Below are 23,700 nucleotides of genomic sequence, written 5' to 3' on the forward strand. Positions count from 1 at the left end.
CAGTATTACCTGATGTTGGTAGATATTTCAAATATTAGTCTGAACTTTGTAGGTGTATCAAACTGCATCTGCCTCTACCAACAAAACCAAGATGGGTTTGTTTCTACTGAACACACTTATTACTACTATGATTATTAAACTAAATTCAGTTTACTGAATTTATCAGTACATACATACTGATTTGTATGTGTTACTGACATTTTTCAATATGAATACTGGATCTCTAAAAACACACTAACTGAATCACTAAGTATTCAGATAATACATGTGAATTCAGACATTTCTGACTGTACCATCAAGACCTGCATAATAAGTGATGAAATTTGGAAAGTATTGTCCAGCCACAATGATGGCACTAGTACACGACACTAGTGCGTTCATAAGCTTACATAAATTATGCCAGCATCACTAAAACATGTAAAATACCTTTTGCAGAAATGCAAACAACTTCCAAATAGTATCTATTATGAGGATAAACATATTCTGCTTCCTCAGTAACTATCACAGTAGTTTTTCATGCATTTAAGTATAGGTTCTGGCCCAGAATCAATATCTTGTGTTCCTGCTATGCTGAGTTACTTTTGGTTGTTCTAAATACTGAAGAACTGTTTCATCTTTCACTGTTGATAAAATTAATTCTCCCATCACGGTTCATCTACTAACAATTGATATTTATTACTACTCAGTTACCATATACTCGTAGCTACAAGTTTAAAAAATTTGCAGTTCATGAAAAACCCAAAACAAAGACAACCCCTCAAAACTAAGAAATGCACTAAGAAGTGCATTTAATAAGAAGTGCCATGCACACATACTACCTACAAGGAAGCACAACTTTAGCTAGAACTCATCAACTCAAATGTCTGATTCCAATCAGTATGTCTAAAGCCATCTGTTAAACCATGGCTTATTAATGTTAATTATTTTGGCTACAACAGTAATTTTCAGCTTCTTGTTTGCAGATCCTTATGAGTCAGTGAACTTAATTCAGGAGGTTGATGATGGGCAACTCAGAAAAACACGCTATTGAAACCTATTGCCAGTAGCCTGAAAGACACTGTACCGAAATTTGTGTATCTACTAGCAGATTTTTATTGGTCAGAAAAAATAAAAGATGAATTAAAGCCACAAATAACATCATCAGCTGTGATGAAAGAGAGATGTGGTGGGCAGGATATATAAAAATGATGAATCTGTTTTAAACACGACAAGCAATTGCACGCTGTGAAAAATATATACAACAGAAAGGTTTATTGTTTTTGGCAGGGCAATTATAATATGAAGACCATAATCATCAGTGGTTTTAGCAGTTAAAGACATTTTAGTTAAAAGGAGACTACTTATTAAAGTTACTCACATCAAGCATTTGGAGGATTGGGCTCATGCTGATACAAAGATCAATCAAGTGATGCACAGCTACTTGCAATTTTTACTTTTATTTCAGGACACGCTTTAACTACTTAACAAGAAGAGAAATAGTGCCATCTGCTGACATAAAGAACAGGCACTTGCAAGAAAAGCCTGAGCTGCCAAAGCTCTTACAGCCAATGTTTTTAAAAAATTAAGTTCAAACTTTTGCAGAAAATAGTGTACCCCCAAATTGTTTAGGCACATGTTTCTTCTAGTTTTGTCCACTTTAGGAATTTTGGATGGAGAGATGGAATGGATGCCCTTCAAATGTTTGTGTGTTTTTGGCAACTCTGTCTCTGCCAAAACACAATTCACAAACTTTCCCTTTAATAGCCAGAACCCAACATCCTTCAGAGTGTTACTTCCATTTTCTATAGCAAACATAAATGAATACTGTCTAAATAAGCATTATTTACTCTATTTCCTTTAGGCCATACTGTATTTTGCCTTAGCAGAAAATTTAAGAGCGAAGTAAGAATTAAGAAAGTAAAACCAATTTTAGTGCATTCAGAAAAATCAGACAACCATGGGATTGTGCTGTTTTTTATTGTGTTTTCAATGGAGAAATACATCATCTGTTTACAAAATAGCTCTTGAAAAATACAAGGAGTACAGATACTATAAAACAAAGCAAACTCCAGTCATGAGACACTACGTACATCATGCGAAAGCAACAGTCTGATCTCCAGGTTATGAAAACTAGAATTAAAAAGTCACTATACAGAAAGGTTCCAAGTTTCCAGCTTGGCAAAACTTGGGTGCAGTTACATGAAACGTTTAATAAAATGAAAAAGATTTTCCGATGTGTAAACAAAATGACAAGACTAAATTTGTGCCTGGCAATTTCGATCTAAACTCCATAGCTACACAAAATACACAGACAGCTTGTACACTTCAACTGTTAAGATATAACCTTCTTTGGGGGGTGGACGACAGCAGGCTGCACAGGGCAAGGAAAAGAGAAATATTGTATACTAGACATCTCAGACAAATGGCAAAAAAAAAAAAACAAAAACCTTCAGTTACTGCACAGCCTAAGTAAAAGATAAGCTACACTCTGACTTTGGAGAATTAATTTAGAAGGATAAGGGGAAGAGTGTAAGTAATTTAACTTGTAACATGAAAGATGCATGTGTAATAGGATGGAGCACAATGGGAAAAGGGAGTTCATAAAACATGCTAATCAAAGTATGGGAAGTATGATTTGACATCCCACATATTTCAGACTTAAGTAATAGTAACATGAAGTTTGTTATCTACATCTGGTATTACTGTTGGTATCCCTCATGTTCCTCAAATACTGCTGTTCTTTGCCATGAGAGCTTCAGTTCTTTCAAAACAAAAAGCTGTTACTTTTCTGATAGGACTACAAGAACAAAAAATAGGAGTAAGAGAGCTCACTAGATGTCAAGTGCTTACTAGAAATATGATTTTTAAAAATTTGGTGTTGTTCAGTATGTAAAACTACTTGTGATGAACTATCTAAAAATAAAAAGGTTAAAATTCTTAGGGAAAAATCTTTTTGTCTTTATTTAAAATTTTAAGCTTTTTAATGCATACAGGACCTTTATGGAGTGTACAAAAATCATATTTAGTGATTCAAAGGCCATCAAGACAGGTGGTGTATTTCACAGGCACACAATATTTACCTAAACACTTTAGTTATGGGGCAAATTTTGAGTTTGTGCCTAGAGGCCACAAGGTATTAGAACTAGGTGAGGGGCAGGGGGGAAACCCAAATGAGTACATGGCTTATTTTTATTTTGTATAAATAACTATTGTTCTACATGGTGCATACAAGCTGAAAAAATAACTAAAAAATAATAATAAAAAAAAATAAAACCAAAACCCCAACACTAAATGCAAAAGCTTTTCCCAAGAAGTAAAGGGATAAAAAAGGGAATAAGGAGTTCAATTGGCTCAAAAGAAAGTTTATTTACTGTTTGATTGCTGATTTGTATGCACCCTAAAACAATCCTATAAATAAAAGTAGACCACATCTCAATCATGTCCCACCAATACCAAAACTTCCCCAATTACTTCCTCAACTTACATCTTACGACCCCAAGATTTGACATTACATTTTAAAGACTTACTGCTGCTTGATGGCAGTTGAACTAATATACTATACACTTTGTTTTCAATGTATAGTATATCATAGAATGTCATCCAATTTGCAAACTATTGAAGAGACTCTTCAATAAAATGAAATTTTATCAGCTAAAGATCTAAAATTAGTCATACTCCAATAAAAAAGTACATAAAAGTGCATTTAAGGGATTCTTATGCCAGTTTTATCTCAATTTTGAAACAATGCATCAAACAAATTCAATCAGAATGTCAAATATGGCTACAAATAGTGTTCATGTTTTTAAAGGCAGTAATCCTTCGAAATATTTAATGTAACTGTTGCTAACACATTAATTGTACTCCTGGCTTCACATACTAACCTGGACTTCCAATCAAGCGGCGACTTTAGTCCAGAAAGGGAAGTGCACAACATATACCTAAATCCATTTGCGATTATGTTCTAGTCTTGCACCCTCCGTTCTCCTTTTTTTTTCTATTAGAAGACAACAGGTTGAGTTGGCAGATACTGTTTATGGACCCCTGAGGTGTTTTTTACCGGTTCAATCTCAATTTTATTGAATTCTTGATAACAGGAATAGGATTTGCAGGAAGAGCAGGGATATCTGAAAGGTCTGTACTGGGTGTTTTCTGAAAAGAAAAGAAGTTTGGTTGTATTTTAATTTTGTGAACATAAAAAGAAAAATATTGTAGTAATTAGCATTAACTTTCAAAACAAAGATTTCTACTAGACTTTTTAGGCATATAAGAAGATAATTACAGATTATAAAGAGAGAAGCAGGTATTTCCTTTGCCTACATGGTCTTTACTAAGGAAAATTTCTACAAAAATCTTGGTGTGCTTTTCATTTTTTACAATTGCAAGAAATTAGCAAGTGCTGCAGATAATGCTGGGCCTACTAATAACCTGTATTACAGTACCACATCCACATAATAAGGGTGCTTGATTAGTCACATCTAGTATCTGATCTACATGTTTAGTATTTAAAAGCCATTCTTAACAATTCAGTGTTAAGTCTCTGCCCTCACAGATGAGTGATGAAAAACAGTTCCAAATCCAAAGTGTCTTCATACATTCATATTCCAGACTGTTAAAAACTCTACAGTCAAATCTCCAATTTTTCATATTGATTCAGATTTATGTGAAAAAAAGCATAACAAACTCTAAAAAGCTACTGTATTAATGTGTTAAGAATTCTGCCTTGACAATAATCTAAACACTTTTTTCTCACTTAAAATACTTAAATACCATTCAGCAAAATCACATCTAAAACAAACAAAAGGAAAACACAGAAAAAAAACACTCCCAAGGTTCAGTGAGATTCATTAATTTCTCACTTGCCATACATGCCTCTAAGGTTGGGGTGAGTTTGGTGTTTAAGTATTTTCACTTCCACTGTGGCACATTATTTACCATCCCAATAACGCAGTTATTATGCAATACTTCATATCATTTATCATAACGTGTTTTCTTACATTACAAATGTTCAAATTTTATATAAGGTACATTTGATACATGGGGAAAGCTGCATTAAAATTACTGCTCTTAACTGCTGCCTTATTAAAAATAAATAAATCAAGTTAACACTGACTGATGCAGTAGCAAAGCTTAAAGTAGCAAGGACCCAGGGCAAAATGCTGTGAACCTCACGTCACCCCTGCCCTGAGTAACCCCGACATTGGTGCCGATCTGGAGTTTTACATGTTTCTATTTTCTGCAACATGGACAGTGTTTTAAACAAAGCCAACAAGAATACTGAAAAATTACAGAGGAGGCTCACCATCCTTTGTAGTTTCCAGATTAGTTTTGCTAAAGTAACAATCACACAATCTGTAAAAAAGCTACAAAGCTTTATAAGATCCCCCACAACAACAGACAAAGTAAAATTGATGTACTTACTAAATGATCTAAAAACTTCCCCGAAGCAGTTTAGGAAATCCGTGTAGCATCTACAGTTTTTGCCAAACAACTTTGCTATCTTTATTCAGTACTGCTCATATAGTTCAAAATGTCCAGTAAGAAATACCATTATTACTATTGCAACAATCTCCATTTTCAACCAACACATTCACTACACATACTTTAATGATTCAAGTGTGCATAAAGCGCTTGATAGTGATGTTTAATCAACAGAGCACTAAGTTTAAAAACGCTAGTAAAAAACATGTTCTCTCTAGAAGTTGTTACAATACTAGAAACAAAGATTTAAGTGAATGATACAGAATTCTTACTGTTTTCCAAAGAACCTTACACTGCTAACACCAGATGGCTAAGGAGTGACAAGCTTTCAACTTGTCTCTCGTACCAAATATTAGAATCTGAAGTCACATTTCAGACATCCTCAACCTCTACCTGGCTATCTTTGAGTAGCAGCTATTTAAATCATTTGTTTCCTTGTTAGAAAGGATTATTCTGTGATGTGCAAAGCACAAAGGAATAAACTGAGCCCCTTACTTTGAAGGCACAATTCAGAAGAGCGAATCCAGCTTCGGTCACTTTGTATGGCAAGCCATACATGTTTAGCTACAATGCACATTCAATTAGATCAATGACCATCTAAAACACAAAAATTGTGACAGTAACAACAAGTAGCTTTCCATACAATGGATTTATATTTAAAATTATACATTTATTTTTAACATCTGGACTCATTTCAGTTTCAATTCTTTCACCACAGATTAGCACACAAACACTGCATGGCAATATTGCTTTTAAAAACAGTACCTGAGGAGCTTGCAGAGAAGTTGTCTGAAGTGTTTCTGTTTGAGAATTAACATTCACTTCTGTCTCAATTTGCTCCTGAAAAAAAAAAACCAAAAGCATCACCTCAGTTACACCACTTCCAACTGGTTACTTATATAGAACACCTAGAACTCCAGAATGCTTTACACTGTGCATATACAGCGAAAGAAAAATACAAGCATTGGTGCTTGTTAAACTGACACCCTTCCTTTTATGATACAGGAATCGCCACACTGGAGAATGTTTCACTTATTAGGGATTTGACATCAACACAAGCTATATCACTCATCAGCTGTCACTTGTTTAACCAATTAACACCTTTTATACAGAATCCTATAGCAAAACATTACATGTCATTCAACTCACTAAAGACAAAAAGTGTATTATCAAGGAAGATCAGGTGAAAAGCTACAGAAATTGTTCAAAAATTCAACAGCTTTTCCACAGCTTTTGCCACTCTGCCAGAAAATTTTTCATGCTACTTTTATGGGTTGAATCAACTTTCTGAATGAATAGGTAAGTGTCAGAGATTGACACTTTTGAGGTACAAAAGTGGGGCTACAGGACTAAAGCAGGACAATGGCAGGTTCTCATTTTAATAAAAGCAGTGTGCTAGTTCAAAGTGTACCATTTAGTAAACACACCCTAAAAAAAGCAATCCATCTCAATGGATGAAAACCGATGTTTATTTTAAGAAATTTAATTCCACCATTTCCTTCCATAAATATTAAGGATAAAGACTTAGAGGAGACTGCCAATAAAAACTAACAGGATTACCTATGTCTTTTATAAGGATCTGTATCCAGTGGATCTATTTCTGAAGTGAGGATTAAGTGCTTACATGTATTTCTGCCCACACCTATCTTAAGTTCAGAGACATTGCAAGGTGACTGCCTAACTAGATACAATTCCTTGTTTAAGGGTGTTGAAGCTATAAACCAAAGAACTTATATTTAACTTTAAGCATGATTTCCAGAGTATTCCAGAGACAACAGAATGTGCCCCATAAAAACTGCAAAATCACAACTGGAGAGTTCTATCATAAGGCTAAAAAGAGTCTGTCACCATTTCTGTTCACCACTAAGCACAAGAATTGTCTGCTAATTACAAGATATTGGAGAGGGGAACATTTAATCTCCAAAGTCCCCAATCTGTATGCTGCAACTTTACAAAGTAATTTCACTGCCAGAGATGATTTACTCACTATCACTTGAAATTTCTTTAAAAAGTGAACAAGGTGGCTGGCTTTAGGATTCTCAGCCCAACATACAAACTCCAAATAGAATACATAGGACAATTGTTCTTTCACTAATTAACATGCATCAGTTTTGGGATGGAGAAAAAACAAGGTATATTGACACATCCTTGATCTAATTTAACAAACTGAAATATTAATATAATGACTAATTTTTCCACCATGAATAATACTATGTAAATGATCAGCAAAAAAATTACAGTCCTAGTGACTATGAATTTGGGCTCAACTTAGCATGGCAGCGGGCAATGGAGTCCAATTCATCAATACTGACATAAACATTAAAAAAAAAGGTATCATTTTGATATCATTACTGGAGAGTCTATCTAGACACACTCTTAGTCATTCCTAGAGAGAGAAACAGTTATTTTCCCAATTAATATACACAAAATTATATAGTCTAGGCATAGATACCTTAGTTTCCATTTTTTCATGTTCATTCAAATCTATACAGCTAGTATCTTCACTTATTTCATCCTGCTGAAAAGCAAACACAGAAACTATCACAAATCATAAAATCATATTTTTAAAAAAATCAACAAGAAAATAAGGTCAAAGTGTTTAAAAGGACAGAATTAGTTGTAAGACAGCATATTATAGAGACTTACCAAAATAATTACTTTTAAGATAAGAATTTAGATTCTAAGCATTTGTGCTAATGCAGTACATGTGTCACATGATGAGTATCAACTAAATGAAAATACTAACACCTTGGCAAGCTGAAAACATCAAGCAGCAATGCAATCAGAATAGGAAATATCTGAAACTTGGAGTATGAAAATCAGCACTCTGGGTGAAATGAATATTCAAAGTTTTGAACATTGCTATGGTATGATCTCAAAATCTCAAATACCTCTTCAATTTTAATTTTCTTAGGAGACTCTTCTTTATGGGGAGAAGATGTCCTTTTCACTGCTGCGACAGGGCTAGGCATTTTTGTTGCAACATTTCCTGAACTTCTTGGTGATGGATTTAATAGATACGCTGAGGGAACAATTCTAGAGATGGTAGGCTTTGGTGGTGGAGAAATGGCTGGTTGTGTGGCAGTTTGAGGAATGCTTTCATTTGAAGTACCTATGGACAAATAATTTAAAGATCTTCAACAAGAGGACTCGACACAATCATTTCAGTTCAATCACTGGTATTTTTGCTCTCTAATTAAAACCCCTGACATCAAGCAGGCATCAAGGAACTGGTACAGTTATTGGTGTATCATGTTTGGAACAGCAAGTGTGCATACACTGCACAGTTTTTTTTCAAGCTCATTCTTGAGCTTGAATGCACCCTCAGCAAGTTCACTGATGACACACTGGAGGGACAGGATGCCATCCAGAGGGACCTGGACAGGCAGGTCAGTGCAAACCCCTTGAAGTCCAATAGAGTGAATGCAAGGTCCTGTGGCTGGGTTGTGGCAATCCCAGGCACATCCACAGGCTGGGCAGAGAAGTGACTGAGAGCAGCCCTGAGGAGAATGACTTGGGAGCTGTGGTTGATGAAAAACTCAACATGAGCTGGCAAAGTGCTCACAGCCCAGACAGCCAAACGTGTCCTGGGCTGCAGCCAAAGGAGTGTGGGCAGCAGGTCAAGGGAGGGGATTTTCCCCCTCTATCCTGCTCTTGTGAGACTCCACTTGGAGTGCTGTGTACACTGGTGTTCTGGTGTACAGAATACTGTGTATTCTGGTGTTCCCAATATAAGAAGGACATGGAACTGTCGGAGCAAGTCCACAGGAGGCCATGAAGTTGATAAGAGGACTGAGCACCTCCCCTACAAAGACAGACTGAGAAAATTGGGGCTGGTCAGCCTGGAGAAGAGAAGGTTGCATGGAGAACTCCCAGCAACCTTCCAGTACCTTCCCCCTTCCCAGAAGGGGGCCTACAGGGAAGCCAGAGGGGTTGTCAGGAACTGTAGTGATAGAACAAAGAGCAGTGGGTACAAACTGAAAGAGGGGAGCCTGGGTTAGGTATTAGGAAGAAATTCTTTAGTGTGAGGTAGTAAGACGCTGGAACAGATTGTCCAGGGAGGTTTTGGATGCCCTGACCCTGACAGTGTTCAAAGCCAGGTCAGTTAAGGCCTTGAACAAACTGGTGTACTGGGAAGTGTCCCTACCCATGAGAGGAGGAGTTGGGGTTAGATGATCTTTTAGGTCCATTCCAAGCCCTTAACACATGATTCTGAGAAAGAATTCCTGTACCAGACACAGGGTAGCCATGGCAATGACACTCTGCTTAGCCTCATTAACCCTGCTTAAGGCAGGCTGTATGAGCCCAGAGAGAGCTCTGTAAAATACAGCTGTAGTACTTGTGGTACCTGAAGAAATTCTACTGCTTCTATACTCAGCCATATATATATGCATTACCAAGACCGCATTAAATCAAATCCAAGAGCAATCTGATACTCCCTTTTTCACTCAAAAATGAAGTTTATCACTTCTCAGGCTTAGATTACCCAGTGACAAATATGAAGTCATCACAGAGCATCAAATAAAGAAGTGATATTATAGACATCCTTTTGAAAAATGCTCCATATGACAAAGCTCTATCTCATCAATTGCCTACCTCAAACCAATAAGCGCACATAGGGAGATGCTCCAGGATGAGAAAAAATACATTGAGGAAATTTTTCATTAACAACTATCAGGTGATTAACATTTTGATTAACCAAAATACAAGAATGAACAACTTCTGATATGCTTCCAAATCCAAAAACCAGTCACGCCATTTAAGCTCCATTTAGTGCTCATGGACAAACTTACTCACATTGATGCACCTGTGACACGATAAAAATCAGAGAGAAGTAAGACTAAACCATGCCACACGTCAAGAGTGAAATGAGAGATTTCATTTTGAAAGGCTAACCAGTCGCTCCCCTTTTCCATCTATTTCTGACTTGCTCCTTGTACACAGCTAAAGCTCCATCAAAAAAAAGAGTAACTGATTCTAAGAGAATATTTTCACCAGATGCTTTTATTCTTTGACTAAAGAATCAAATTTTAAAATTATTTTTAAGTCAAGTGTAGTTTTTTCTTGCAGAAAATGGAGGATAAAGTCAGCACATACAGTAAGACACATCTGAACAGACATCGCTAAGGAAAGTGTTTCTGCTTACATCTGAGTCTTTTGTATTCCTAGAATCAATTTCATGAAGCACAAGGAGCAGGAACATGGGAGCACAGAGTACAAACAGACAGTACAGAACTACCTTGAGTTTAACTACAAAATGAATTAAAAATAAATATAAAAATTGTTCTTCCAGCTTCAAATACTTTTTTCCTCGTTTAGCTAGCCAAACTACAGACCTACAGTAGGTCATTGAAACACTATTGCTGTTGTGAATGGCAAATATAAATATCTAAGAATAAAATAAGTAAACATCACAGCAAATTCCTCTGTGATTTTCTGAATCCTTAAGAAATTTACTGAACTATGTGTATGAAAGAGAACACATTATAGCATGTGTTAAGTAAAGACTAGAAGACTCAAGCTGGAAGAAAAACTGCCTTATAAACATTACCAAAAATTCAATAGAAACAACATGCTATGCCATTTTCCTTACCCCCTGAGCTTTCACTGGAATTTATTTGTGGCACAGTGACTTCAGAAGCCTGTGTGTTGGTCACAGATGCTGCTGTTACAGCTGGCGCAGGACTGCTTCTGCTAAAAAGAGAAAAATTATGAAATGCTGAAGACATTAGGAAAGCTATGGTGTTACATGACCTGTCTTTCATCACATCATATGTGTGACCAGTAACCACAGCTGGTACTTTGCCTACAGTACAGAGGAGAACTTATGTAAGTAAAAAGGTAAAAGTGAGCACTTGGCAATCTACTATCAAACTCAAGCAATGGAAGCTATTTCAAATAGTTAATTTATATCACCCAATGACAGTTTTCAAGAGCAGAAAAAGGCTGTATTTAAGACAGGCAAAAATTAAGGCTGTGTCCACCCAAAATGATGTGCATGGGAAAACACAGCAACTATGTACTGAAAGATGAAACAAAACTAGTGTAGAAGGACTAGAACAAAAAGTTTGCTTTTAATTTACACAGACTGTTACAATGATGACTTCAGTCTAAAATCACCCCAAACAAAGGCCTGAACCTTCAAGTGACCAGCCACAAAAATGATCCTTTTTCTATCTTCAAGAAATTGGGAAGCAGTGTGTGTCTAAAATCAGCCAAGGGCAATTTCCACTTTACCTGTGACATCCTAGGTAACACACACTTATTTCAATAGCACAGTTGTAGTATCAACTACTGTTAGTCATTTATCAAGGAGGATTAACTAAAAGAACATTTGTCAAAAGGACTAAGTCAAGTATTTCATCTTACACAACATATATGTGTAATACTGCTGAACTGTAGGAGACTGATGATAACTTCTATGTGTATCAAAGAGATGAACATGAGACTCTTGAAAGAAGAGTGCACACTCATTTATTGGGACAAACTGGAGTTAAGGTAGGCTGACTTAATAAAGAAAGTTAGTATTAAGAAAACTTAAGTATGTACACTTCGAAACTACAGTGGGAAATTATGTGCCCAAGTTTAATTTGCATAGGCATCATCAGTAACAGCAGTACGCTACTGATTTCCCAGACAGAAAATTTACTGCCCCACACTTGGATCCAAAAGTCACAAAATACTTATTCGCCCTCACAACTATTTGCTCACTACTTCTCATAGCCTCCTACTGCAGGGCCCAAGTTTCTCTATCATTGTGTTCTTCTATGCATTTTTATCCAACTTCATAATTCCTCATCTGAAGTCCAGTGCCATGGTCCCTCTATCCCCCAAATTTTGCTCTAGTGCTCAAACTGAAATAAGAGTGTTTCCATCCAGTTTGGAACATTCCCACCTTGGTAACAGTGGTATCACACGTGTGCAGTATTTGCCATATGTTTGATACAAGTAATTCATGAAGAGAGAGCAGCAACAAGACTGAAGGTCTGCCATACCCCTGAGAACTTCCAGAACTGTTCAACGGACTTGTCTTCATAGCACTGGTAGGCGAAGGCACAGACGTGCTGTTATCACTGTCCATAGACAAGTCTAGGCTGCTGTCATTCAGAGCTGTCAACCTGATCCCTTCCGTTGAGTGCTGCAAGCCACAAAGGCAAAGGAAAATTCTGTTAGTCTAATAAAAGGTTTAAAAATCAACAGAAATTCAAGTTATTTCAAAATACGAACATAAACGGACAATTTTCAAATCCTTTTACATGTAAATAATCCACTATCCTCTCACTACAAGTGTTTACATTTTCATGTTCACAACTCTGGTTCAGACTTGTCTGAACCAATCATGTTCAAAAACAAACCATTACTGTATTTAATGATTATATTTTCAGCCTTATTTCAAATTTCTTTGGTTTTGTGGACTTAGAAATATTTTCATTAACTTTAAAGTAACTGATGTACATCAAAACAAACTGATGTACATAAAAAGAATTTAAAGAGGGTTTGAACTTAGCATGTAGAGAAGAAAAACCCTTTTCTGACATAGTATTACTACTTAAAGAGATGTATTACTTGATATTTACATTGTTCTCTGAAACAGATCTACACTTGGTGTCAATAAAGACTTCCTAGTCCTAAAAACAGCATTCAATATAAAACAGCTATAGAAATAACATGCTTATGTTATTCAGCCATACCTAAAACAGAATATGTACCAGTGGTCTAGCTATTAAAAAATCCAAGCAAATCTGTATTGCTCTCAAATTAAGCTAATACAAAGCAGCAGGGATTTTGAACCAGACTGAACTGTTCAATTCAAAGTTCCAACTCTTCTTCCTGACTCCACTAAAATTAAACAATAATCCAATGCAACAACTTAATTAAAAACTAATGGTACCATTCTCATATATGGCCACACGTAAACTATCCAGCCACACAAGAAGATACTATCCACATTGTTGATCTTCTGAGAAATGTAGTATTATATTTAGTGTACCTAATAATACTGATACACTCAAATGAGTTCACTTGCAGGTAAAATTAAGACCTCAAAATGTGATTTTTAATTCTTCTTGAGAGTACTTTCACTGGCATTTTCATTGCTCTGTAGTATTAGTGAAGTTTACCTTTTTCTTTTTCTGAAGCACATGATTAGGTAGCAGTTGGTGAAGTTGCTTACGTTTCACATGCCTTGCAGCAATCTTCATATCCATCTCAAACATCTTGCTGTTTATTGCTTGCCTATAAACTACACAATCAGAATAACATTAAGACATACTGAAGCATTTTATGAAGTCCACTTACTTGCCCAGGCAGAAACAATTTGCATTTCAGAGCACTTATTATCCTCAAGAACAAGAATAATGTTTCCTTGTTCTGGAGGAAGAAAGGGAACTGCACTGATAGTACAAACACAACCACTGATTTGCAAACAGGTGACCTGTTTCTCAAGAAAAATGTCTTGCAAGTACCTTGTTCTCTGTATTTTTAACAAGTTTTAACAGTAAGAGCTCTGAAGCAAACTTTTGATTTCATCAAACGGAGTAAAGATAGAAATAAAATTTCCTCATAAGAATTACAGCATCTACATAAAATTATTTTCTTTGCAGGTGATTTTTTTTATGCAACTCTTGCAAAAAACAGGTTTTAATTCAAGAGTTAAGTGCTCATGTGCCACTTAATGTATTAAAATCACTCTGGCAACTCACATACCATTACATTTTCAGACAAAAGTAATTTATGTTTGGAGCATAGTGCAGGAACATAGTGAAATAAATCCCATCAAAAATCATAAGTGCAATTTTTCATACCAAAAATCTCTGACAAGTACACTACTGAAATATCTGTTTATAAACAATGAAAGACCTGAGAAACTGTAACTTCTGAATTCCTTTTCCTGTTTTGTTGGGCTTGTTTGTTGCTTTATTTTGTTTTGGAATTTTTTTTTTTTTAATTTTCTACTGTCGTTTTGGTGGTTTTGTTTCTTTTAATTTTATCTAGTATAACGAGTTATTTCTCTTCACTTCAGAACATCTGCTTCTGGTAAGTCACCATAGTAAGAGCTAGTACAAGAACTGCACTAGAAACCAGGATTGTGGGTTCAAGTAAAGCCAGGTAAAAAATGTAAAGCTTGTTCTTTCAGACTGACTGCCTCCACAACACTGAACAAAAGCTGGGGCAGATGTATGAATAAAATATGGTTATAGAGCTCTTAAATACAAAACCACAAGAGGTATCTCCCTTATTCACTGTCTATTCTACCAACATTAAGGAATCTCACTGAATAGGCTGTGAATAGGTAATTAAAATGGTGTTAAGAGAGAGGCACACAAAGAGCTCAATGAATACTGAGTATTAAAGCACTGCACTGCACTACTTCTTGGTATTGAAGAAGCTCATAAAGCCTCTCTGTAAAAAGTCATATAGGTTACAGCTAAGGTAGAAGCATGTTCAATGAAACCAGACATGGTTAAAGCATTTCATATTCCTGACATTAGGTCTTATCAAAGTTTCCATCCAAGGAAAACCTCGATCACTCTTCATGTCCCCTTTTGCTCTCACTAAAAAGCAAGCTATTCTTTAATTTCATCCTGGAAAACAACGAGTTACTTCTGATAAAATCTTAGGATCTATTCCAAAAGACAGGACAGAAGTCTTTAGGATGGATTAAAAACAATGAAGACAGACCCACACTAACTTCAGATTACAAAAAAACTCACAACACACAAACAGAAATTGTTTACTAGATTGTTACTTCTAGAAGTATTCACAAATCAAAAATTCTGCATCACAGTTTGTAAGGATCTTGATGAAATGCTCCTCCCCTTACAAGTCCATATATTTAGATAAACTCCAGGAACATAATGCAAATAAATCACATTAAAAATCATAAGTGCAAGTTTTAGTCTTTTCATACCAAAAATCTGACAAGTATACTACTGAAATATCTGTTTATAAACAGTGAAAGACCTGAGAAACTGTAACTTCTGAATTCCTTCACTCCTTCAAAGAAGGAACCAAGGTACTGTCTTTTCTAAATTCTCAAAAAATTAGAATGAAGTTCCTATAGTTTCTCCTTCATCACTAATAATTACAAGAAATATTTCAACTCTCAAGAAAGAGACGTCCCTCTGCAGCTATATATGACAATAAACAACTTTGAAACCTTGGCATGATTTATAAATATGCCTATATATTTATTGCATTCACAGGTGTGAGGTGGAAGGGAGGTCAAGGTGTTCAATTCCCTTGCTTCCTCAGACTGAGTCTTAGAAATTCAGAGACCACGGCTGCATTAGGTAACACTTGAACCTATTTCTTCAACTCTGTAAAAACACAGAATACTTGAACCTCTACTGTTGTTTGTTTAAAAAAAACAACCTGTAAATTTATTAGCTAAATCTGTCAAAGCTACTGTTCCTGACACTCTGGTGTCACACTCGCCAGCTGTTACCAATTCTTTGCTGACAAAATTTCCTATGTGTGTACTATATTCGTGAATCAAAAAGCAAACATCAGAAAATCAAAAAGCTCTCTTCCACTGAGTGTCGGACAGGAAAGTAAAGGTTACTGAATCAATTATCTAGTATGAAACACCATGGAATAAAAGACATTTTGTTAATCCACTGATAAATTTAGTTTCACCAAGTAACAAAAATATTTGAACTATACTCGAAATTTTTGAGGTTAAGCTTGCTAGCTCATATATGATAACTAATTCATCTGTTTAATAAAGATTACAAAATAATGTACTACACTTCTAGTGAGAGCTGCAAGATGTATGAATAATCTTTACCACTTTTAAGGAGAACAAACTGAAAGTGATTAGTCTGAAGTGTTTAGGAGCATTAAAACTCATTGAAAATGCGTTTCATTAAATAAAACCCGTAACTCCTTAGCTGAAACCCTCTCTGTAGATACAATTCTACTATTATTATAAGCATTATAAATAAAGACTACATTTTAAGCAAACAGTAACTTCAACAAGTTCATTAATATTAGAACACTTAGAAAGCAAAACTCACCTGTGTCTGTAAAAGACTGAATGTCGTAGGTAAGATCAACACTTAAATTTTCAGAGTTTTCAGTTTTCTTAAACACCAACCCAATCACCCACATTGTACGGTATTCTTCCCTGGAAAATTTAACATAAAACAGTCATGTAATACTGACAGAATTAAATAGCTTAATAAGTTATTTGCTGCAATAGGCAACAGTTGTATTTTTTAGCTGCAGTAGCAATAGGAAACTGGATGTAGAAAGGCAAAAATCAAAGCTGACTAATACTCCTTTTTCATTCACAATATAAAAGTCATTAAACACTACACATCTACCTCCAGCAAATAAACTAAGATCATCAGTAGATTACTCCATTCAACTGTACTCTCATATAGAGTCTCTCATGTAGCTACTAGCATGAGAGTAAGCAGCTCTCTCAACTAGCCATAGCATCTAGAAAGGCAGTGAAAGTAATTAGAATCTATTACCCAATTAAGCAACTTCCATTTTGCAACCCAAATGTGTCTTCAACGCTCAAATTCCTTCGCTATAACTGACAACAAACTGCAGGGTTTAGTTAAAACCCTCCCTCTGACAGCTCCCCTTCACGTGGAATGGTTAAAGAATGTCCCTTCCATACCCTGGGAAGACAACTTTACCTCGAAGTGTTGCCTGCATCAAGTCCTCTGAAATAACAGCTAATAGGAGCCTCTGATTATGCTGGCAGTTGTAGCTATACCTACCCACTAAAATGGTGCTGAGGAGGTACTGCCTGCATTGAACAATTTTACTCAGAACACACATGTAACAATTGTATAACCTTTAAGGAAAAAAAAAAAAGTAGCCCAATACTGTACTTGAAGCAGTTAATGTGTGGAAAAGGCCCTGTGCAAGGCGAGCAAGGTTTTTCACCTATCCCAGTAAAGACAAATTTCTTCCCCATTCTCACTTCACACAAAAATATGATTTCTTACAAATTAATTACAATGTTATCTTGAAATAAAGTCTTAGAAGAGTTTTCAGTCCCCACACACCTGCAATTGCTGTTAAGTGGGGGAGGAAAAGAGTCAAAAACCATTTAAAATCCTCAACAATCTGAAGCACTTGATATTCTCTCCACTGTTTCCACGACCTGACAAATTCTAACCACAATCATTATGATTTCAATGATATTCATCCCAACTGCTAAATTTTATAACATTAAATGAACTCAGTTACTCAAGAGCTCTGTTCTACAGTGCCTGGTGTTCTCCCAGATGCTCAGTGCTTCCTCACAATTAAAACAGCATCAACTAAGTAGCAGTAACTTATACAGGTTAGCAGGAAATTATGTAATTAATACAATTATTAACAAAAAATACATTTTTCCTTATTTTCTGATTTAGAGACTTTCTTATATAGAATTGAAGTATACCTAATTTCACAAATAGTACTTGAGAAGAGCTGAGCATTGTTTGTTTGCCTATAGGTGCTGTCATTAAAAATTAATCCTTTTAGGATTCTATAAAAATGTCCATTTATTTATTAATGAAATTGCATTTTAGTTAATTTACCTTCTCCCTACTAAATGAAGAAAATGGGTTTGCTTACTTGTCAGGATTCTCCTTGGGTGCTGGGAATGACTGTGGATTCACATGAGCCAGTGTAATGAATTCATTCTTCTCCAGGTTTCCAACTAGAATACGGATTTTTGATTCCACCAAGCCCACCCTGTATAAATGTCATTTATTAGCAAGATCTCATTAACAGGAAATAACATAAGTATCTAACATCACTTATCAGTATAAAATCCTCAACATTCTTCCTATACTAATACTCGAGACTACTAATGAATTAGTGCACGTTCCATTAATTCAGATCAATAATTTCAGTTAAGGCATTACGAAAGCTGACAAGGGAAGCTTAAGAATGCCCTGCAGCTCCTCTCTGCAACCTGATTTCACAAATGTAATTAAATACAAGACATTACACATCAAGCAAAAGGTGGTCAGAAAGAACCACCGCATATTTATCCAACATTCTTCTGGCTTCAGATGATGAATTTTAGCGGTGAAGAAATGCCTAATACCTGCCAATCTTAAAATTTCACTAATAAAAGAGAGTAGAAACATGGGAAAGGGGAAATTTTGTTTTGAGAAACAGCATTTCAAATGACTGAAAACATACCTCCTCACACTGCTCATTAAAAAAGTGCACAAGACATTTGTAAGGTAAATCTGAGACTGCTATTAAGGAAAAACTGAAGCAACACCCTTCACGCCCCAGTTTTTCACTTTAACTGTTTTTTTCAGAACTCTACAGTCTTCATCTGTTCAATTTTGAAACACTGAAGTTACACTTTCATTCATTAAGAAGACACCTGATACACTTGATAGTCTCTTGTGTCCAATGTTGATGGTGCGGGGGAAGAGAGGTGCTATTTTTGGGGGGTTTTTTTGGGTTTGTTTGGTTATTTTGGTGTTGGTTTGTTTTTTTTTTTTTTTTTGGGGGGGGGTGTTTTGCTTTTTGTTAAATCTCAAGGATTACTCACCATTCTAGTCGCTGTTTTTCTGTCGGTGCGCTTGCTAGAAGTACAATATAATGCCTTTGGAGATAAAGACAATATGCTATTCTATATGTATTTCTAAAACTAGACATTCAAACCTTAATATTAAAACTTTGCAGTAAACTCTACATTGTAAAATACAGATTAGCTTAAGTATATACCTTACATTAAATTAAGTTTTATTAAGTAGAAAAAGGGGCTATGTCCCAAGTGTATGACTAACAGGCTCCAAAACATTTTGGATTTAGGGCCACTTGTAATTTCACTGTAATACCAGTAACCTTAATAAAAGATTAGGAATGTAGCACTGGTTGAAATATTTCAATACCTGATGAGATCAGGGATTTAACTGACTACAAATCAAGAGAAAAGTTGTTCACAACTACCTTTACATGTCAGCTGTCTTAGCTGCAACTTTATTTCTGAATAGTGAGAAGAGTTGTTAGCACATATGCATTTGTTCAAAATCCAAAATAACACTATGAAATGTTTTTTAAAATTCTATCTGTATTTTGGAATTCTCTGAAGACACTTATCTGAAATTTTATAAGGAATGTTTCCTCTGATGAAAATTCTTAAACTCTCTATTATTTTCCAGGAGATTCAGTGTATACTCACTGTAAGTAGATTTCAAAGAGACAGTATACAAAACAAGAACAGTATTTTAAATAAAGAAGCCCAAGGACGGGAGAATGGGAAAAGATTACTTATAACTTGAGTTCCTAATGAAGGTGATAAAGCGATGAGGGTGCTAACATGCTTACAGACAAGTTTTTCAGAAGCTTAGTTGGAAAGTCTATAACATTCTAAGTCATATAACACTGCACTACTCTATACAGATATGGCATGTTTAGGAATCTTCTCAGCAGGATTTCAAGAACAGTACTAACACAAGACACCAGTCCCTAGAATACAGCTCATGGAGAGGAAAGCAAGGTCAATGACACTGGAAACCTATGGTACAGAGTACTCCAGTGCCAGAGGCCTTCAAATCACAACAGCAAATCCAAATCAACAGATCAAATTAGCAGCTACCTGTTTCTCTATTTATCTTCAGGTGGCAAGAGCCAAAATCCTGCTACATGCTACAATCCTCTGATTTCAGTCAGAGAATGTCAATGAAACAAGAGAATTGCAAGGGAGAAATCTGGAGAAACTTCTTCCCTGTTCTGAACAATATAGAGATAAAATAACCTATACATTTCTCATTTTAGCAGTATTAACTATTTTACAAGAAAATGTTACGGAAAAAGAGAATAATAAGGGTTCTTTAATTCTCTATGAGAAGTTACAAATTATTAATATTGGTTTATTCAAAGGAGCACTACACTTTCAGTAAGATTCCTGCATCACACATTGCATACTTGAGGAATGTTTAATTCAGTAGGCACAACAACATTTAAGCTTTTGGATATTTCAAACCCGCAAATATTTGAAGAAACTGACTTTCCAGTTACTTATTAAAGCATCCCCATGAAACAAACTCCTGAAGAACTATTTTTTTTTTTTTAAAAGTACTTTGGCTATGTCTAAAAGCCTCGACTAGCTGTTAAGCACCTAGAAAAAAAGCCTTAAGCCATATTTCTGGAAAAAACCCTATTTTGACAATTAACTGGTCGTGCTCAGGTAGCAGTCGCTGAGAAAAAGAAAAGGATCCAATTTCTCCTAACTCAACTACCAGCTGTTAGTGCTGAGAGGGAATAATTCTCTAGAAATTTCCTACTACCATTTTCAACAAAATTAAATAATTTGCGTCAAAAATTAAGATACCCTTAGTTTTTAGAGTCCAAGGTCTCATTGCTAAATTTTGCTAAGAAAAGGTTTTTTATCAGTGCCCTCATTCATAATTTTATCACAAAGCACATGAGAAATTCAGAAGTATCTATCACTTCATTATAAAGAAAAAACAGTCTTAAGCTTCTGCCTCTGATTTGGTGACTTTTAGATTCTGGTTATTATTCTGAAGTGTATCAGTTTGGGCGTTTGTTTGTTTTTGGGCTTGGATGTTTTCTCACTATCTTTCTTTCAGCATTCTTTTAATTAAAAAATCTAATATAGATAGTATGGAATTCTAATATATTATTAACACAAGTATTTCTAAAAAAATACTTAGAGTCATATTAATTTTGGGGGAGAAAAAAAAAACAAAAAATAAAAACAACAAAAAACCTCTCCAACTGACAATATCTGAACACGTTAATTTCAATTTTTCTTTATTACCTATCTGGGAATTAATACTTTTATATTTTATATTTATATATATATATATATATATACACTTTAAACTCCTATGAAGCCAAGAATTTAAACCATCTTTTTAAAAGGTATATTTATATTCTACTTATTTAGCAGAATTATCACTTTTAATGACACAGAAAGAATATGTTAGAGCTCATTAAAAGAGATATTTCTCTCAAAACACTGCTCACTTGGTCTTGGACTATAACGATTTCATTTCTTATTCAACACTTCAAACTCATACCCATTTGAAATTCTTGTCACTTCTCTGTAAAACAGCATATCTACATGTTCTTTGTTGTTGCTTTCACCTTCTAAAAATTTAAATCTATACAAAGGGCATATAATACATGCTGCAACTCCCTAACTCAAGTAATTGCTGACATTTAAAAAGGAAGAAAAAATAAGCAGACTAAAAGCAGATTTCCCAATTTTCCTAATTTCTAATCTACTCCTACTATGCAGGTACGCATTAGCTCCTAGATTTCCTTAATCACATGTCATCAAGGTTTATTTTAAACACAGACAGCACGTCAAAAGTGCTCATAACCAACAGATATTCAGCACGTAATTGCTATTGAGAGTGATAGATTACTGAAGCTATGCTTTTAGAGATTAAAAGAAATGTTTGTATCAGAGCAAGGACCAGATGTTCTCTTATCTGGCAGAGCATTACACACTGCTATGAATTTCAGCAGAACATGCCAAGGCATCTACAGTTTAAACAGGAGAAGAGTGTGAAGAGGGGAAAGAAATTTCAAAATATCTATCTTTTAGATGAAGATCTGACCAAGAGCCATATTTACGGCATACGGATGACTGTATATAAGTATTTAGTTTGTAAAGGCTACTTTACCAAAATTGTAAAATAAACCTACTAATGAAAAACAGAGAAAATCCTGGGAAATTTAAATTAAAACAGGATCCATAATATCATTCCACACTTAAAAAATAAAAATAGAGGAAAAACATCTTGCGCGAAACAGAAAACCTGGATATATAATGTTGAGCAAGAGAAGCTTTTATTGCTACACCTTGTAAAATTGCTTAAGCTGGTACACAAAAGAATCCGCATTAAAATGGAGATTATTTCAAATTATATTAACTGCTTCCTATTTTTTTTTCTACTTTTGAAAGAAACAAAGAAAATATATTAGAGAACTTATTAGTAACCTCTTGAGTAGAAACTGATTTGTCTGCGGCCCATTTTTTACTTAAAAAAATAATATAATTTAACAGTGTTCTTTTAAATGTTTTCAATCTTAAGCTCCAAGGAACAACATAAAAGCCATTCAAATGTTTTAAAGCTTTTATCATGCAAAAAGTATAGAAACAAAACACAGACACATTATGAAGGTCATCAGTCTCTTTTAATGGGGGAACTGTATAGTTCAATCTTGTTTAGATTAGTACAAAACCAACCAACCACCCAACACAAACAAGTGTAAAATATATTTGATCTTAATTCAAGAAAAATGGGTCTCAAATTTCAACTGAGGGCAAAGAAGATGTAGTCCATATTTTAATAATCCGTATTTATTATAGAAATACAACTTTCAGCAAGTCCGTATACATTTAACAAGCTTCTGCCCCACAAGCATATTACTAGAAACCCTAAACGTGTGAAGTGTGAATCTCCCTCAGAGACATTACAAAATTAGAAAAGCTAGGTGTGAGTTAATAAAGATCCAAGAGCCTTAAGCTATAATGAAAAAAGACCTAGTAATAACTAGTACAACTGGTAATTAGTCAACACAATTGCAAAAATATCTTTTATTATCAGAGTAAACTGTTGACTATATTGACAGAAGAAAACACACAGTTTCAAGTACTTATTCATCTTAAGTACTGACCTTCAGAGTAAGTTCTTTTAACATCTTTTTTCTTGAGAAGACCCATTTTTAGAATGCTTACTAACAGGACTAAAGAACATTTCTATTAGTCAAACCAGATGAAACCCCCTCAATATAATTGGTAGAATACTAATTCTAGAGTTAACTGGTGACATTCTAAATATCTGGTCAGGAACTAACTAGTTTCTGAAATACAGGTTTAAGACACAAAAAAGTACCTGAGGAGATTATATACTTTCCAATAGAAAGGACAGTAGCGTATTCTCCCTCTCACACTATAGAAAAATCCTAACAAAACACCTTTTCGACATCTAATGTACGTATACTTATGATCCTGTGCTACAGAGCATTATGAGATAGTTCAACTGATAAACTTAAAATATTCTGCCATGCCATAAAATACATACTTGTACTTCTGAAAGAAGTTTGGAGCTTCAAAAAGTTTGGACCACTCTGCCTTACTCAGCAAAATTTCATCTGTGATAGCAAGACCTAAATTATAAAAAAAAAAAAATTTAAACTTTTTTTTAATACAGTTTAGTATCCAGAATAAAGACAGTTTATTAACTTAGCAAAAAACTACTATAAATTACTCCCTCCCTTCAAATTCACAGC

The 23,700-nt window shown here is 34.9% G+C and overlaps 1 protein-coding gene across 3 annotated transcripts in view; it reads right to left on the reverse strand.

The window, feature by feature from the left end:
- Window positions 1-1,296: 1,296 nt before the first annotated feature.
- PAPOLA (poly(A) polymerase alpha) overlaps window positions 1,297-23,700 on the reverse strand; it is a 44,770-nt gene continuing 22,366 nt past the window's right edge. The window contains exons 12-22 of one of the 3 annotated variants that reach the window (XM_083863574.1): window positions 23,493-23,577; window positions 18,980-19,033; window positions 18,040-18,159; window positions 16,476-16,585; window positions 13,578-13,699; window positions 12,453-12,595; window positions 11,051-11,151; window positions 8,349-8,569; window positions 7,910-7,975; window positions 6,223-6,297; window positions 1,297-4,128 (exon numbers count right to left, since the gene is read on the reverse strand). In XM_083863574.1, coding sequence (XP_083719700.1) covers window positions 4,033-4,128; window positions 6,223-6,297; window positions 7,910-7,975; window positions 8,349-8,569; window positions 11,051-11,151; window positions 12,453-12,595; window positions 13,578-13,699; window positions 16,476-16,585; window positions 18,040-18,159; window positions 18,980-19,033; window positions 23,493-23,577 — 1,193 coding nt within the window. In that variant the 3' untranslated portion in view covers window positions 1,297-4,032. The remainder of the gene's footprint in view (window positions 4,129-6,222; window positions 6,298-7,909; window positions 7,976-8,348; window positions 8,570-11,050; window positions 11,152-12,452; window positions 12,596-13,577; window positions 13,700-16,475; window positions 16,586-18,039; window positions 18,160-18,979; window positions 19,034-23,492; window positions 23,578-23,700) is intronic. The other 2 variants (XM_083863573.1, XM_083863572.1) reach the window with 2 other exon arrangements.

The sequence above is a fragment of the Zosterops lateralis genome (genome assembly GCF_965231275.1).
Source record: "Zosterops lateralis genome assembly, chromosome: 6".
NCBI classification, from domain to species: Eukaryota; Metazoa; Chordata; class Aves; order Passeriformes; family Zosteropidae; genus Zosterops; species Zosterops lateralis.